Source organism: Epinephelus moara, chromosome 4, assembly GCF_006386435.1.
Source record: "Epinephelus moara isolate mb chromosome 4, YSFRI_EMoa_1.0, whole genome shotgun sequence".
NCBI lineage: Eukaryota > Metazoa > Chordata > Actinopteri > Perciformes > Serranidae > Epinephelus > Epinephelus moara.
In genome coordinates this window covers 732,476-749,196 of record NC_065509.1, presented here as the reverse complement: position 1 = coordinate 749,196, position 16,721 = coordinate 732,476, and the positions used below count along the sequence as shown (strand labels likewise).

General features: G+C 40.7%; 1 protein-coding gene across 15 annotated transcripts in view; it reads right to left on the bottom strand.

Annotated features, from left to right (window-relative positions):
- Positions 1-15,192, bottom strand: part of mgarpa (mitochondria localized glutamic acid rich protein a) — a 28,370-nt gene extending 13,178 nt beyond the window's left edge. For 8 of the 15 annotated variants that reach the window (XM_050041907.1, XM_050041913.1, XM_050041912.1 and 5 more), the window contains exons 1-4: positions 14,994-15,191; positions 11,739-11,839; positions 9,210-9,315; positions 1,960-1,977 (exon numbers count right to left, since the gene is read on the bottom strand). In XM_050041907.1, the coding sequence (XP_049897864.1) occupies positions 1,960-1,977; positions 9,210-9,315; positions 11,739-11,839; positions 14,994-15,069 (301 nt within the window). In that variant the 5' untranslated portion in view covers positions 15,070-15,191. Of the gene's footprint in view, positions 1-1,959; positions 1,978-9,209; positions 9,316-11,738; positions 11,840-14,993 lie in introns of all 15 variants that reach the window. The other 7 variants (XM_050041905.1, XM_050041909.1, XM_050041908.1 and 4 more) reach the window with 3 other exon arrangements.
- Between the last annotated feature and the right edge of the window lie 1,529 nt (positions 15,193-16,721).

The window sequence follows — 16,721 nt, the reverse complement described above, 5'->3', positions numbered from 1 at the left end:
ATATTTGTTTGGCATTTGTGAAATATCTTTGGACAACCTGCTGACAAATTGGAAGGAGGTTTTGTTTTTACCCTAATCACCCTCTGTATTGTCCTGATGGTGTCACTACAGGAACACTTTTGTCCAAGATGGAAGCACGTTATTCTCTGGAGAGCAGGAAGCAATTTTCACTGCAATCTGCCAATTAGATTTTGACACTAATGGTGTACTAGTATAGATTTCAGCCCTCGGCACAAATTCTAAAATGGGAGGAGAGTAGTGTAGTATCTTTGTGTATGTTTACATTAGGGCTGCCACTAACGATTATTTTCATTGTCGACTAATCTGTCGATTATTTCTTCGATTAGTCGACTAATCATTTCATCGGAAAATGTGTTAAAATGTTGAAAAATGTTGGTCTGTTTCGCCCAAACCCCAAAATTACGTCATCTAATGTCCTGTTTCATACTCAAGCGAAAGGGTTTTAGTTCACTGTCACGGGAGAGTGTGTAAAGCTGCCAATATCTGAACGTAAGAAGCTGCAGTAAGAGTATTTTGGGGTACTTTTATAGTACTTTTCTATGAAAAATGACTCAAACCGATTAGTCGACTACTAAAATAGTCACCGATTATTTTAATAGTCGATTAGTCATCGATTAGTCGACTAATCGTGGCAGCCCTAGTTTACATGCCCATTAATATTCCACTATCATTCCAAATGACAATATTCTGAATTTGATGCGGGTCATGGAAACAGCATATTTCGTTTGGACTTTCCATTCTTTGGAGATGTTTACAGCACATTAAAAATATACATCTCAACTGGAGGGTTTTCCACAGTTTACAACACACGGCCTCTTGTCCATTTACGATCAGCTCTGTGTGTTTTCATGGATATGTTGTACACAAAGCAACTCGCAAACTGTTTGCAAGGCTGAGTAGTCATGCATGTCTCAAATAAAAAGCCCACAAGGACACGCACAAATATAACGCCAACCTTTTCAAGTAGGTATATATAATATTGCCATGTCATCGGTATCAATTGATATTGGTTTTAAAATGGATTGACCAACATGCTGATAATATTCGTAAAACATCGGTATTGGCCAACATGCTTTTTCGTATTTAGCACAATTAATGAATATAGCATACACTGAACAGTATTGTATTTTTTGTCTCCTTCTGCTGGTGGGCCATCACAATAAGAGTATGCATGCATACTATGATGTTAATTCCACTACGGAAGAGAGGTCTGCATAGACAGGTAAAACATTTGTTCGTACACCCTTGCTTTTTTGATGTTCCAGATTTCTTCCTACTTCATTTCAATCTGGTTCCACGAGGCATTTATTTAAATTTCATCTTACGTTTTTATGTTGTCTGAGACTTTCCATGAATGCATAAACATGCGTTACAACAACTGTTTGAGCCATATTAAGCGATGCCCCAGTCTTCTCCTGACTCCAGGTCAGTGACCCTTTGATACATATTAATTGTGTCGGTTGCTTGGACCCCACTAGAGTTACTTGCAAGTCAAGTTTTTAAATATTCTGCTGTGCTCTGACTACCCCCATCTCTACAGTGGCAGTATGCAGCTTTAAGAATTTACAGTTCCCCCTGTTAGCTTTACCTGACATGATATAGCACTGTAATCTTAAAATAGGTTGTCATCTTTCAGACTGCATTTGTCTTTGTTGGATGTGACTGTCTGCTGCTACAATCACATCATTCCCATTTTATGTGTAGCTACCTTAACTTTTTCACTCTCGACTGTGTAATTTTGGAACTATGAGTGGTAAAAACATACAGTGATTTGTGTGATCGTGAGCTTTCGGTGCAACTAATGTTGGAATCAGGATAGTGAAATTATTAAAAGCACAATCAAGCCCATGCCAACATTTCCTTAAACTCAGGACAACATTTCAGTGAGCATTCAGGCAGTGATAATGAATGCTTAATATCTGTGATGAAACAACTTACCCTCTTCTTCATCCCTGCCTGTAAGAAAACAGAAACATCAGTGTAAGTTTCACATAGAAACAAGCTGCAGCCACAGTGGCAACAGATGAGCAGTAAAAAAAATGCAGGGTTTAGCAAAAGGAAGGAGGTGTCTGGACAAGGATATTTGATACACATTTCAATAAATTGGTTTGCATTTAACATGCTGGTCACACCATTTTACCCTTGTAAATGTGCTTTTTCTTAAAGAATATTAATAGTTAAATGGAGATTTTATTTGCTATATATCCCACAAGATTTATCTTTTGGGGAGCATGAATGCACTCCGTTAACTTCTGCCGATTATATTTTAAAGATGCTTGTGTGAAACTGGGATATGTGGTTTGATAGTGAACAAAAGAGTCTTTGAAATCATTAATATTCATTCTGTGGAACTAACTGGAATTTTTAACACTCAGCCCAATGGGATTGTTTCTTACTGTATGTGATAGAAAACTACATGAAATAAGTCATCTTGATAGCAGCAGTGAGCCTGACTCTGCAGAAGCACAAGTAGTTTACAGGGGATTTATCTCCTATGCATTAGTGCCTGTACACAGTGATGGTATGAGTACACTGTCAGTTGGTATATTTGCTCTATTCAGTATCTCTAACGTATCTCATCTATCTACAACAGAACATGGGCAGTTAAGAGTCCGCCAGCCAGAACAAACAAAAAGCCAGCTATCAGTGATCACAAACACTGATATCATATTCAAACATAATACACAGAGTCGTGTGTGCTGGATCAGAGGATGTTTGTGTTTAGAGGAAATTAGTTTGTGTCAGGGAGGTGAGGGGCTATAGAACAGGGAATTCCAGATGTACTCAAAAGTAAAGACTGACTCATGTTATCATTTTGTTTGTTGTTGTTTTTTTGTTTTGTTTCTTGCTCTATTGTGTTTCTTTACTGCTTTCTACTGTCTTTCTTCACTGCACTCTACCTGTTTCTTTACTGTACTCTGCAGTGTTCCTTTACCACAGTCTACTTTGTTTCTTTACAGTGCTCTTCTGTGTTTTGTCCTTCTCAGCCTGCTGGTGTTGCAGCACTTCTTTCAATTACTATTTTTCTTTTACTGTTTGGATGCATCAGTGAGTGTGGCTGAGTTCAGAAACTGAGGTAGGTAAAAGGGATGAATGCACTGACCTACAATTGTAATTAGCATTAGCAAAGAGCAGTGTCCAAAGCATTCAGCAGGGTTCCTTTTAGCCTGTGCTGACCGTTGCTTTCATAGCTTAAAATGACAACCATCACAGCCAGGTTTTATCAGCTGTTACCAATTAACATCAGTTCTGTTAGTAAGATGACATAACAAAATGAAATTTGTCTGTTTTCTAGTTAAAGTGCTCCCTACAGCAGTTGGTTGTACTCAGCCAATGATTATGGCTAAGTGGTGTTACTGAGTGTAGGACCCTACACTCAGTAACACCACTTTCACCATCTCATCTTCTCCATGAAAATGGAGTAAACTCCATCTGCTATAAAGATCATCTGTGGTTAAAAACTCAAAAATAAATAAATAAATAATAAAATAGTTGTAAGAGGACCTTGATTTGTTTTTTCAAAACCAAGGTCAAGATGTCCACACTCAATGCAGCAGCAGTTTTCTGCCAACTGTAATTCCCTGTCTAATTAGGGTTGCAGTTTCTGACAATTGTAGATTTATCTATTGAATATAACCTAAGCACAAAGTAAGGACATTTGTAGATTATTTTTTTCTTGTAACAATGCTTCTTGGCAATAAATCTTATACCGTTGGAAAGCCTGTTTATTTCCCTTCTAAATGGTGCCACATTTGTAAGGAACATGCATTTGTGGGATGAGCAGCAGAGCTGAGTATGTGGGTTGCGCCCATACAAAATTAGCCAAATCTTCTCTGCCAATGCCAATCGGCTTTTTCTTGCTGTTGCTATTGACTCTTGTTTTGAGCTTCTGGTACCCTCAGGTGCTGACAATCAGTCAGGTGGGCCCTGCTACAGTGGTCAGTTGGTGTCTGCTCCAAGAATTGGCATGCCACCTTTGACTGATCTGGATAGGGCGCGTGCAATAGGGCAACTTCAAGCTGATGTTCCGCAAAACCAAGTTGTGGCATTATTTGGAGTGAGCCCAAGTACCATCTGCAAACTGAAGGCCAAGTTCCATATAACGGGGGATGTCAGAGTCAGGCCGCGAAGTGGGCACCCCAAGAAGACAGTTTCCTCATCCTGTCAGCACTTAGGAACCGTAGGCAGTCTTCTACAGATTTGCAGTCAAGGTTTGCAGGACGATATGGCAGACAGCTCTCTGTCCAGACAATCCGGAAGAGACTGCACGCAGCCAATCTCCAGTGTCATAGGGCTGCCAAGAGGCTTGCCATGACTGCCCTTCATGGTCAGGCCCGTTTGCGCTGGTGTCAGCAACACGTGCACTGGAACCTGAACATGTGGAGGAACGTTATGTTCAGCGATGAGTCCAGATTCTACCTATGGCAGTTGAATCGTATGGTCAAAGTGTGAAGAAGACGTGGACAACGCTTTGCTGCTTGCTGCACCGATAGAGTAACATCTTTTGGAGGAGGCAGTGTGATGGTGTGGGGCAGCATCTCCCTCACTGGAAAAATGAGGCTTGTCATCATTGGAGGCAATCTCAATGCAGAGAGACATCGAGATGAAATTCTGAAACCAGTGGTAATCCCATATCTCCACAGTCTGGGACCGAACTCTATCCTCCAAGGAAATAACCTACCAAACACAAATTTCCTTACTTTTTGTGCTTAGTTTATATTGAATATCAATGGTTTGGTCTATAACATTTCAGAAAAATATCCATCACAATTTTTTCAAATCCCAAATTGATTTAGTCAAACGGATTATACAATTTCCAAGAAGACCTAACTGATAAAGCACTCTGACAATAGTCCAGATTGTTCTAATTGGCTTCCAAACATCTAAACTGATTTGAAAGCACTTTAGCAGCAGTGGTAAAAATACACATGTAGGTCAGCTAGCAACATGGCTCTGTGTGTGTGTGTGTGTGTGTGTGTGTGTGTGTGTGTGTGTGTGTGTGTGTGTGTGTGTGTGTGTCTCTCTAACAGGATGGCTCTCTACCAGCAGACTGAGCTGGGCAGCTATGCTCAGTCTCTACATTTGTGTGTTGTGTCAGTGAAGTTCACTTGCTGCTGAAATAAGCAGGAGATAATCTGAGACTGTCCCACAATCCTTTGCTTGGGGGTGAACTCAATCTGTTTGCTCACAGTAAGGCAGAGCAGCCGCAGGCATAAATGAGGGCTTACTATAATTATCCTCAACATTGTTTTAGTGCAAGTCCTATTGTTATCGGTAACTCAGCTTAGACCTTTAGTCCCTGTCATAAACCTAGATTTACATTGTGACACAACAGTCTGACATTAAGCACAGCTACAGTCAGTGTCTGCATTTCTTGATTAACTCTCAAAAATTACAGAGAGAACACTGATAAAGAAAACAGGAGCTAAAGAAGACTGGTCACAGTGCTGTTTATCTTCTCAATATGCACCGATGCTCATTTCTGTTATCAAACAATACAATTTAGTCATTGTTTGTATTTGTGGTCAAATAAATCAATTTGTGTTTCAATTAAAGACAATACAGTTTTGCTTAGTCCAATGAAATGTTTTGACTTTTATCCCCTGTTAGCCCTCATTTCAGCACCAGGAGCTGTCCACAGTATGATCCATTAAGCCTCTTACTGTACATGGTGCAGAACAAGACAGTCGTTTTGTTCTCCACATGGGGTATTGGTTATTAGATGGTAAAACCGTCTCACTGTCATTCATTCAGGCAGTAGGATTACCTTGTGTGGAACATTTTGTTTTTGACAGTTAACCATAAAATCAAAAATCTGTATTTTTCCTCTTAGCTGCAGTGCTATTTATTAGGGGTGGGTGATAATACGACAATAAGGTATGCCGCGGTATCTAAAAATAGCAACGGTATCAGTTTCATTACCATCATTAAAAAATCTGCCGCCCATATAGGCCTATAGGGGCCTGATATAATCTTAAATATAATTTATTTAATGCCTAAATAATGAGTGTTTGTCCAGCTCCTATGTATGTGTGGTTGAGTTTTCAATTTAATACTATTACAATTTAAAACTAATAGTAGGCTTTAATGTTTCTCTGATAACTGCCCTTAACTGTTGTCGGGAGATGACATTTGATAAAGTTTTTGGATGTGACGTCTTCACGTGACAGCTTGGACGTGAGAGGGAAGAAAAGTTGGTCGCCAAAAAACCCCCCAAAAAAACACACAACTTCTGCAAGCAGCAGCAGGTCCAGTGGCCATCAGAGTGAAGGAGGGAGAAGCGCAGCCCGAACCACCCAGCACCGCGGCCAAAGTTGTCAAGCCACTACGTGCCGTGCTCCAGACGGAAAAAGTAAACATGCTGGATTTTCTGGCGAAAAACCTTGAATAGTTTTGAATCATAGGATGCTGCTATAGCCTAGTTATCATTATACTTTGTTTTTATTTCATTTTCAATGAGTAGCAGCCTGTTCTGAGGAAAGTTTGGGCTCGGAGAGGCTGAACTTTTCAAACTGAAGGTAGGCTCTAAAAATAAACCAATGAACAGTCTTTCCCGTTGCGTTCTCAGGATAGGATTATATATGCCCATTTTCGGTAATGCATTGTTATTTATTGTTCTGTTTTTCTTATTTGAAGAGCCCTAGTACTGGATGCTGTAGAGCTGTGCTTTTAATTTGATTTATGTTGACAGGTTCTAAAAATAAACTATCTGACAGTACCCGTTGCGATCTCAGGATATGCTGTATAGCACACATTATCATTACTGCCTTTGTTATTTATTGTTACTTTTTATTATTTGATAAGCCTATAAGTATTGGATGCTATAGGGCTGTGTTTTGATTTAATTGATTTGTGTTGAGTACTGAAGTGGACTGTAGCCCACAGACAATTTGTTGTTATTTCATTCTGTTTTATTTGGTTGACTGTGGCATTTGCGTATTTGTTAATAAAAGTTGTTAATGTTGTACATGTTTTCTTGTTATTTTTCAGTATTCTTAGGCCTATGTAATGTTTGCTATTCTGTTTCTGAACGGTATAGGCGCAAGCCAACATTCTGGCGACTCCCTCTGAGCCCTTCAAAGTGATTTTTAATTAGTCACGGTAATACCATATACCCCGGGAAAATGTGGGGAAGGTTTAACAGTAACAAAATTTGGATACTGCCCAACTCTACTATTTATTAATCTAGATTGTTTTGGTGGGAGTTGCCGAGTGTTGGAGATATTAGCCAAAGAGATGTCTGCCTTCTCTCAAATATAATGGAACTAGATAGTAACATCTGCCTGTGGTGCTCAGAGGGCAAAAAAAAAAAAACACACATAAAAAAAAAAAAACTCAGCAGTGATGTCTCTTTCCAGAAACAATGACCCAGTTACTCAAGATAATCCACAGACCTAGTTGTGAACAGTTTCATGTAGGAACTGTTTTCTTTCTACCTAACTAGTCCTGCCAGCCATATCACTGAGCAGAAGGAAGCGTGCATCTACTAATGGTTAAGAGGCTCGTGACAGCGCAAGATGTAAACATTAATGGCATCTTCCAGTGGTGCTAGGTGAGCTAACAGTAGATGCACACTTCCTTCTGTGCAGAGATACCGTTGTAGTGTAGTTTGGTAGAAAGAAAATAGTTCCCTCATGAAACTGCTCACAACAAGGTCTGCGGATTATCTGAGTGGCGAGGTCATGATTTCTGGAAAGAGACACTGCTGTTGTGTCTTGTATTTTGGCAAGTTGCGCAATGGGAGCCAGGTGCCATCTAGTCCCACTTTTGTTTTGCCCCCATCTAGGCAATGTGGCTTAAAAATAATACTGCAATATTTTAGGCTATATGGTGACACACGATATACATCTCAATATTCTGCAAATGATTACGATTGCAATTAGGTTGAATATAGTAGCTACTGTCATATTAAAGTTAAATAAAATACTGTTATAATACAGTTAAACGAAGCATTGTTATGTTTAAATAAATCAAAGCAGAAGCGCAGGTGCTTTTATTTTCAAGCACCCCGCTAGTCTTGATCAGGAAGTGTTGATGTTTTTGCTTTGAACTTAAAGCTTCCGGTCAACAGACATTAGCAGTTAGCAGAAAGTTAAGCTGCTGCACTGTTAGCATGATGATTTATTCACTGTGAGCTGGAAACACACTAACAGCTCTCCACTTTATATATTTATGGTATTTGCAAGCTGCAGTGGTGCTCCATGGTTGCAAAATGCAACTAAATGTAGCGGTGTGGAGCCCTGCAGATAAGATACATGCTTTGTCTGCTCACACGCTATCACTAAGGAGAAAGTGGTGTGGATGGGGAGAGGAGTCTTTCCTTCGTGCGTGTGTGTGTGTGTGTGTGTGTGTGTGTGTGTGTGAGAGGGGGGAGCGAGCCATAGGAGACAGCAAGAGAACAGACACACTGAAGCGAGGCTCATGCTGGTGGCTTTAAAAAAAAAAAAAAAGGCGTGACAATTTATACTCAATGGAGTCATCTTACACATCGAACGAGGAACAAGCCGTGATACAGAGTATATTCAGTACATCACCCACCATGGTTCCATTATATTGGAATGAATGCAGACATCTCTAAAGTCGATATCTCCAACACTCGGCAACTCACACCAAAACTAACTGGATTCATAAATAGCACTACGGGGAAGAGGAAAAAAAATGTATTTTTGATTTTGGGGCAACCTGTTCCTTCAAGCCCATTAAGCCAACATATCTTTTCCTTCATAATCTGCCAAATGTTCTTTGGCCAGGTACAGTCACTGGCTTGCAGGGAGCACTTAAACCAGACAAGAACAAAGTTTCATTTTAGCCAAGTTACTGAACAATGACTGGACACGGGCAATTATATTCCTTGCTGGAAACTTTTGTCATCTTACCACCACAAAGGCAGCCATCACTGTGGGCTAAAGAAATTTTTTTTTTTTTTTAAAAAAAAGCCTGTTACTTAAAATCAAAATAATTTGCTAACCTGGAGGCAGATCGAAAATAAAACCAGCTACCAGAAGACCAAACACTAACCTGAACTGTACCTATACACAAAACAAGTGAGTAAAGTTTTATCAACAACTATTTTTAGCTTCATATAATACAATCCAGGAGCCAGTGGAGATGATTTGGTCTCTGATCACCTGTAGTTTAGTCTGGTACAGTAGGTAAAAAAATTCAAGTTGCAGCTGAGGAAAACTTACTCTTAGGTGGCCATGGTTTAGGTACCCACTCTGTCTTTGGTCTGGCATTGATTTGTGCCACACGATTATTGAACCGGGCGCTGTCTGAGGTCACAGTGTTGTATGCCTGTGGAGAGAGGAAAGAGTCTAAAATCTGAAAATTCTCTTAATTTCTCATTCCTGAAATGAAATTATGTAATTTTATATGATTAACTCATTTGTTGGACTCAGACAGTCAGGGTTTGGTTTGAGTGATGAACTGCTGCCTTCTACATCTGGTAGGGTTTCCCTATGGGCCAGAGTTGGTCCACATTACCTGCATTGTGCCAAGCCAGCAGGGGATAGCTGTGATGCTTTGCTGTGGTTTTGTGTACTGCCACCCTGTGATGTCCTTCTCGCTGTCTGTACAGCTATGTGACTATTCCAGTGACTAGGAAGAATTCTTTGTTACAAAAAAGTCTCTCTGCGTTTAGCTCTCAGTTCTTTTGCAGCTTCGAACTGAATGTTTGAGGTTTGGAGTTTAGTCTCACTCCTGTGATCTGTCTGCAGTCTCCGATCTCTGATGTGAGACTGCAGACAGCCTGATTTTACTGATCGCTTTCAACAGTATTGGAGCTGTGTTAAGTTGCTGCTGATGCAAACCCATTCTGTTGCTGTTCACCGTAAAAGCTATCCACTGATGAACAGGCAGGATGCTGTTTTAGTGAAGAAAGAAATACCATGTGTTTTTCACCAAGGTAGCAGAGCTTCATTAATAGTGCTAATCTTGAACAGAAACAGGTATAATCAAGCAGATATTGACGTATTCTGTGCCGTTTGGTCAGTGTTTCAAAATATTGCAGGGAAGAATAGTATAAACACGGACTCAAATAAAAAATGTAAGTATTTGAATTTTAACAGCCATTGAATACTTAATCTTTAAATGTTAACACCACTAATTTCACAGAATTGATGTATTTTACTTTGAAAACCATGTATCTGAATTTTGGTTCTGGATTCACCTCTTTGAAATTTAACAATATTATTTTCATTGATGTTCACAAATTCCGATCCAGAAATTCAAGTTGAGGGCTTCAAAAAATAATAAAATCAGGTTGCTCAATTTTGTTCAGTCAAGTCAGATCCAAAAATTCAAGTTTATGGAGAACATTATGATGTCACAGTGAAGTTCACCTTTGACTTTTTGGATATAAAATGCAATCACTTAATTTTATCTTATTACACATTGTAGATTTTGTCACAATTAGCGCATGAATTCTGAGTTATGCCCAAAAACATGTTTTGTGAGGTCACAGTGACCTTTACACACCAAATTCTATTCACTTCATTCTTGAGTCCAAGTGGAGATTTGTACCAAATATGAGGATTGCTTCCATGAGAATGAGACAAATGCAAGGTCACAGTGACCTTTGACCCCCAAATTCTATTCACTTCATTCTTGAGTCTAAGTGGATGTTTGTGGAAAAGCTGGAAAAAAAAAAAAAGCTTAAAGGGACATTGTGTAGCGTTTTCAGTTGTTTATTGGCAAAAAGCGATGTCTGCATTCATAAATATGTCATCATTGGTGAATTATTACCTCCACCAATAATCTGACTTATTCTTGTAAAAGGAGAATTTCAGATTTGTTTGTACATTGGGCGGGTAATTCGTTTGGGGGGTTTCATAACGATCTGCCATCTTGAAAATACATCCGCCAGCAAGGGACATATAGCACTACCAAGGAATAACCCCGCCTTCGGCGTTTTCATTGAGAGCCAGGCCAGCGCTGGTACACAGCGGCTACCGTAGTTGCAATACGCGTTTGAAAAAGTGAGGCACTAGAGTGCGCTATCCGTTTGAATTCAATACACCATTTCAACGTTTCCTACACATGGTGGCTTTAAGGCTTTCTTGAGATATCAGGGTCACAAGAATGAGACAGGAGGTCACAGTGACCTTGACCTCTGACCACCAAAATTTAATCAGTTCATCGTTAAGTTCAAACAGTCATTTGTACCACATTTGAAGAAATTCTCTCAATGTGTCCTTGAGAAATCACGGGAATGGGACTGACAGATGGACAGACAACCCTAAAACATAATGCGTCCAGCCACAGCTATGGCTGGCGCAGGGGCATAAAAATTTCAAATAGCAACATCCGGGCTACCCAGCCTATCCTACCCTGGGTAGCCCGGATGTTGCTATTTGAATTTTTAATATTTAGATAAATGGTTTTCAAAGTAATATTTTCAATTCTATGACTTGAGTGGTGTTTAAATCTCAGTATGAAGTACTCAGTGGCTGTTAAAATCCAAATACTTATGTCTCTTACATGCTTCCATACACAAACAGAAACAATAACAGTGAGCTGTACAGAGCTGCATGCAGGCACTGTTGTTTGTGACTGAGACACCTCCATCACATCACCTTGCTGCAGAAAAACTGCACAGAAAAGAAAAAAGATGCTAGCTAATAAAAAGTTAGCTTTGTCAGCCTATTTAAGGTTAGTATCATCATAGTATCATGTCGAAGTTGCTGAAATGACAAAGTGATAGACACAATACAACTTACGTATGACACGGCACCGACAAAAGCTCCACCACACAGCAGGGTGTAGACTATGTTCTCCCCAGACCCACCAGGAAGTGAGGACATCGGTCGCCGCTGCACAACTGGAAAGGGTTAAAAGGTCACATGTTAGAGCGCTCTCAAACCTGTCAATATTTTATTCATGCATTCATTCGCCATAACTGCTTATCCTGTTAGGGGTCACAGAGGGGCTGGTGTCTATTCTGCTGACACTGGGTAAGGGGCGGGGTACACCCTGGACAGGTCGCCAGACTATCACAGGGCTGATACAAAGAGACATATAACCATTCATACGCAATTGAGAGTCACCAATTAACCTAGCCTGCATGTCTTTGGACTGTGGAGTACCCAGAGACAACCTATGCTGACACAGAGAGAATATACAGACTCTGCACAGAAGGACTCTCCCACCCCAGGGTTCAAACCAGTAACCCTCTTGCTGTGAGGCAACAATTCTAACCACTGCATCACTGTGCCATCCACCCGTCAATTTGGTAAATCAAAATTTTCCTTAATCTTATTAGGTCTTCCACCTTTGACCTTTGTATGTATTAGAGGTTTTCTGATTTTCTGAAAGGACTAAAGTGAAAGAATACAAATGATTCAAGAGGACAATCAACCTTACATTCACATCAACTGCCCTGCCTTTATGTGCTCCCACTGCCATTGACCCTGGTGGCTTTAAAAAGATCCAACAGGATAGGAATAATGTGCTGCACAAACCCCTAAGCTTCGGCTCTCTCTTTCTCTAAGTGTTTTCTCACCAATCCCTTTAACACTAAGGTGCTCAACTGGCCCATGATGCCTCCCACTCTGATTGGATTTAGCACAATAGATAGATTTAGATTGCCAAAAATATGCCTATCAGTGCTTCTTTGACACCTGCAAGGTGTTGCATTCTACGCCACACCCTTGGAAAGAGAAGACATTTGTTTGGTTTTGACCTGTTTCAAACACATATTGCAAGGAGCTTTAAATACCAAAGTAAGTTTTAGCAAAGTCCCTGCTGCAGTCTCGGGTGAACTAGTCCTGCAGCGTTTGACTAAGCAAAACATCTGTTTCTGTTTAGAGGAGCATTTTCTTCCCTGATGGAATACTATAAAAATACAAACAAGCACATTTTGTCTACAATGAAAAAAACACTGTCAGGGTCAGCTCCTCTAATACTTTTGACATCAGCTTTTACTTAAACCCTCCACAAACACATAAGAATCATGCTTACAACAAACAACATGTGGCTGAACACAATTTGTTTGGTTTAGAGATGATGGATGTCCAAAAAGACACACACACACGCGCACACACACACACACACACACACACACACAAAAACAAAAAGTTGTATCCTTAAATCTGGCTAGGCCTAAACTTACTATGAGAAAAAGTAAAAGTCCCCTGCTACTTTTTTGTTTTTAAAGGATGGGGGTGCACGTGTTCTAAATATTAGGGGGGCATGTCCGTCGTCTTATTGTTTATTAGTAGTTTTCTTGGAGAAGTTAGGGCCAATGGAGTTTTGACATGTCCACTGTTGAGGGTATTAAAGTCTTCATATTCTCAGGAACTAATCCATTGTCCCAGGGTTCTGACACCACTCCCAGTCACCCTGTTATTTATACTGGCTAATCGGCTCAAGTAAGGCACGAGTGAGTGGGATAAGGTGGTGAAAATTCATGACCACTGGAGGGGACGCAGGTCAACAAGTCACAGGATTAGACCATGATACAATCCTCTGGTTAAGTGGGACAACTGGAGTGGAGAAGGGCTGTGTATCTGTCCCATCACTGAATGGATTTTAGGTATATAGTGGACATTATGTTGATGTAATCTCTTTAGAGGCCCCCAGTGGTGCCTGGCAGCAAGACACAGGACAAGCCGTACTGGGAAGGCTTGTCATGCTACCGTCTTTTTTTAGTCATGGACTTTATGTTAGGGCATAGAAGCCAAAAGGTGACGCCTGAAGCAGTCAGGTCAGATAAAGGTGGGGCAGGCTGCACATTGGGAAGGACAGGCATTTTGGAGAAAAATGATTTTTAGATATGTACCATAAAAGTGTAAAGGCTGCGACAACTGACCATTCAGAGGCAAAATGTAGCCAAAAATGAGCTAAAGAATGCAAAACTCAAGGTCCACTTACTGCTTTCACAGTTGAGAGTTCCAGAATAAGCTTTTGTTATTTAGTTACATTGTCACTTACTTAGCTTGCCTTAAATTACGATTTTCTCGTTGTCAACCACCACCTACACTGACAAACAGCCACCTATAGTGGTTAGCTGGAATGATGACTGGTTCGGATCGCGGGTTCATTCAAGGTGCAAGTAGAACCCATAGCAGCACAAGTGATGATGGGTAGTGATTACAGAGCACCCATATGCTCCCATGTGCCAACACCCACCGTTGCCAGTGTTTCCATTTATCATTCAGTTATGTAAGGTTATCAGAGAAGAAGAGAGAAGCTGCGGCCACCGACCGGTTCGTGGCGCCCGCCTGCATCAACTGAAGGTATAGCTCGTATAGCTGCACTCTTTACATTAGACCACTGTCACACGAGTACACCACGTGACTGACAGCGGCAACCATGTTTCCACGCTACACACAGCCCGGTGAAGGTCATGCACACATGTACACATGCCAAAATCATAGGATACTTTCAATGGCCTTAACTTCAAGGAGAAATTGTACTCTCGTTCATTTGTATTGGTGTTAATAGTTCAGCCCACGTTACACTGGTAAGAACCGGAGCACGTGTCGTATATAAAGTATGGAAACAAGCTGGCAAACAACGGATTAACTAACAGATCTGATGTGGCAGACTGCTGCCCTGCGTAATACTCTGGCACTGTGTGTTTAGTGTCATTAGAAAATACTCAGAGGCTCAGAGTATGCCCCCATCTCAATGAGGAGAAACATACACTTGTGTCCTAACGAATAACACCACTCAAATAAGAGAGACCAGAATGCACCACAAACACATTTTAGCCAAGCTTCAGCAAAAAAAAAAACGAGTTGACCTTCACATCCCACGGGAAGCCACAGATTCTCCAGCTTGGGGATGCGGTTATGCAGAGAAATTCACACGAGGACAAAATGTACTACTCCACCGATTTAAGTGGAGAGGCGATAGATGACAAAGAGAACACGTCACTTTTAACGTTAAGCACGGGGAGGTTGGGAAAACGAGTAAATTCTTCGTATAATTGAGGTTGTATTTTATTACAATGCCAGGCTGATGAAACTCACCATCCCGGGGCAACCTGTAGGCTGCTCTCCGCGCCACAGGCCCACACCTTTGCCAGGCCGCTCTGCAGGAAAACATCGCTGCTCTCAGAGGGCTTCTGTGGGAATGCTGCAGTTTCAGCAAACGCTGGATGAATGGCTGGCTGGTCTGGTCTGGTTAGAAAAGCGTGCGAGGAGGCGGAGGCCAGAAATCGCCTCTGTTGCGCAATATATGTCGTGCGGCGCAGTTGTATGAAGGGTGATTAATGCCACAGACAGAAAAACGGAAGATGACATGTATGAGGAGTTGTTAACACCCCAGAAGAGAGGGAGGTTGAATTTATGAGAACAGTGGCTAAAGCCACAGAAACAAAGGAGGATGTTTAAAGAGGGGTGATCAGTTCAGCAGGGAAGGGGGGATTTGTGAGAACTAATTACAGCAAAGCAATAATTTAGGGGGTTGCCACTAGGGAGGGGTAAGTACACCATTAACTGTATCTGTATAACCATCACATTATAACTAACTACACATATCTATATCAGTATAGGACAGAATAGACTGAGTTTAAACCAGAATTGGGTTAGGCTGAACGTTTACATGACATTAGAGAAAACTGATTTATTGTGTTAGTCTGACTAAAACCAGACTTTAAAAATACATGTGAACATGTTAGTTTGAATGAAATTGTACTACATTGAATTTCTCAAAGTCAGACTAACACACCCAGATAATGTGATTCCTCCTGCATGTATACAGTCAATTGGAGCCAAACTGACCTTGGCGCTCTGCACATGCTCCACCGTTTCCACCCCGGGCTTTGACCCAGAAGTTGAATAGCATTAAATGTGTAACAGAAGAAGAAGCCAGTAAGAACATGGCGAAATCTACATCCAGGGTCATGCATTTTAGGATGAACGAGGAGACACAGTTTATGCTATGTCCGCTGAAAGAGTTGAATATTATAAAATGCATGGATGGAGGGAAAACACGGAACAGTGACCTGTTCAACAGCTAGACGACACTCACTTGTTTGGTGTGTGACAGTGTAGAGTGCCCCAGGAATAAGTGCTAAAACCCGGAAATGAGTTAGCATTTCTGCACTCCTGGTTTGCTCGTAATGAAGTCAATGTTTTTTTGAACGGGTTTTTGTTTAGATGGTGGTTAACACAAGCTTGAGAGACTTTCACATTTTGTTTCATGATATAAAATACAACAGTAAATACCCCACTGTTAATTTTGAAGCCTCTATGTGTCTTTAAAAAGGCGGTTGCTGATAAGTTACGACAGGAGACTAGAGAATGTTATCACGCCAAACACAGCTTTAAAGCCTGGTTGTAGAGGCAACATTCCAGTCATGCGACTTGGTGTACTTTGTTTATAACCTAACGTTAGCTTTTTACTTCTGTTGGTTGAATTTAGGCTTCAAAAATCATAAAACTGGTGTTCATTTGTGAAGATTATTGTGCTGAACATAACTATCATAAAAGTTTGTTTGCCACAGCGTTAATTTTCTGCAATAATTCAAAATCCGATAGAAAAAAACCCAATTGGTTTTTGCCGAGGGAACCAGGGCGATGCTAACTTCCGTGTTAGCCTTCAGAAAAACATCATTCCTGGAGCACTCTATAATCTGTATTCGTATCTGTGCTCAGAATGGGTGGAGTTTAAACCAGAAATGAGTGGGGCTGAACAGAAGGTGTTATTTTAAGCCTATTGATGTTTTTATATATATATATGTATATATATATATA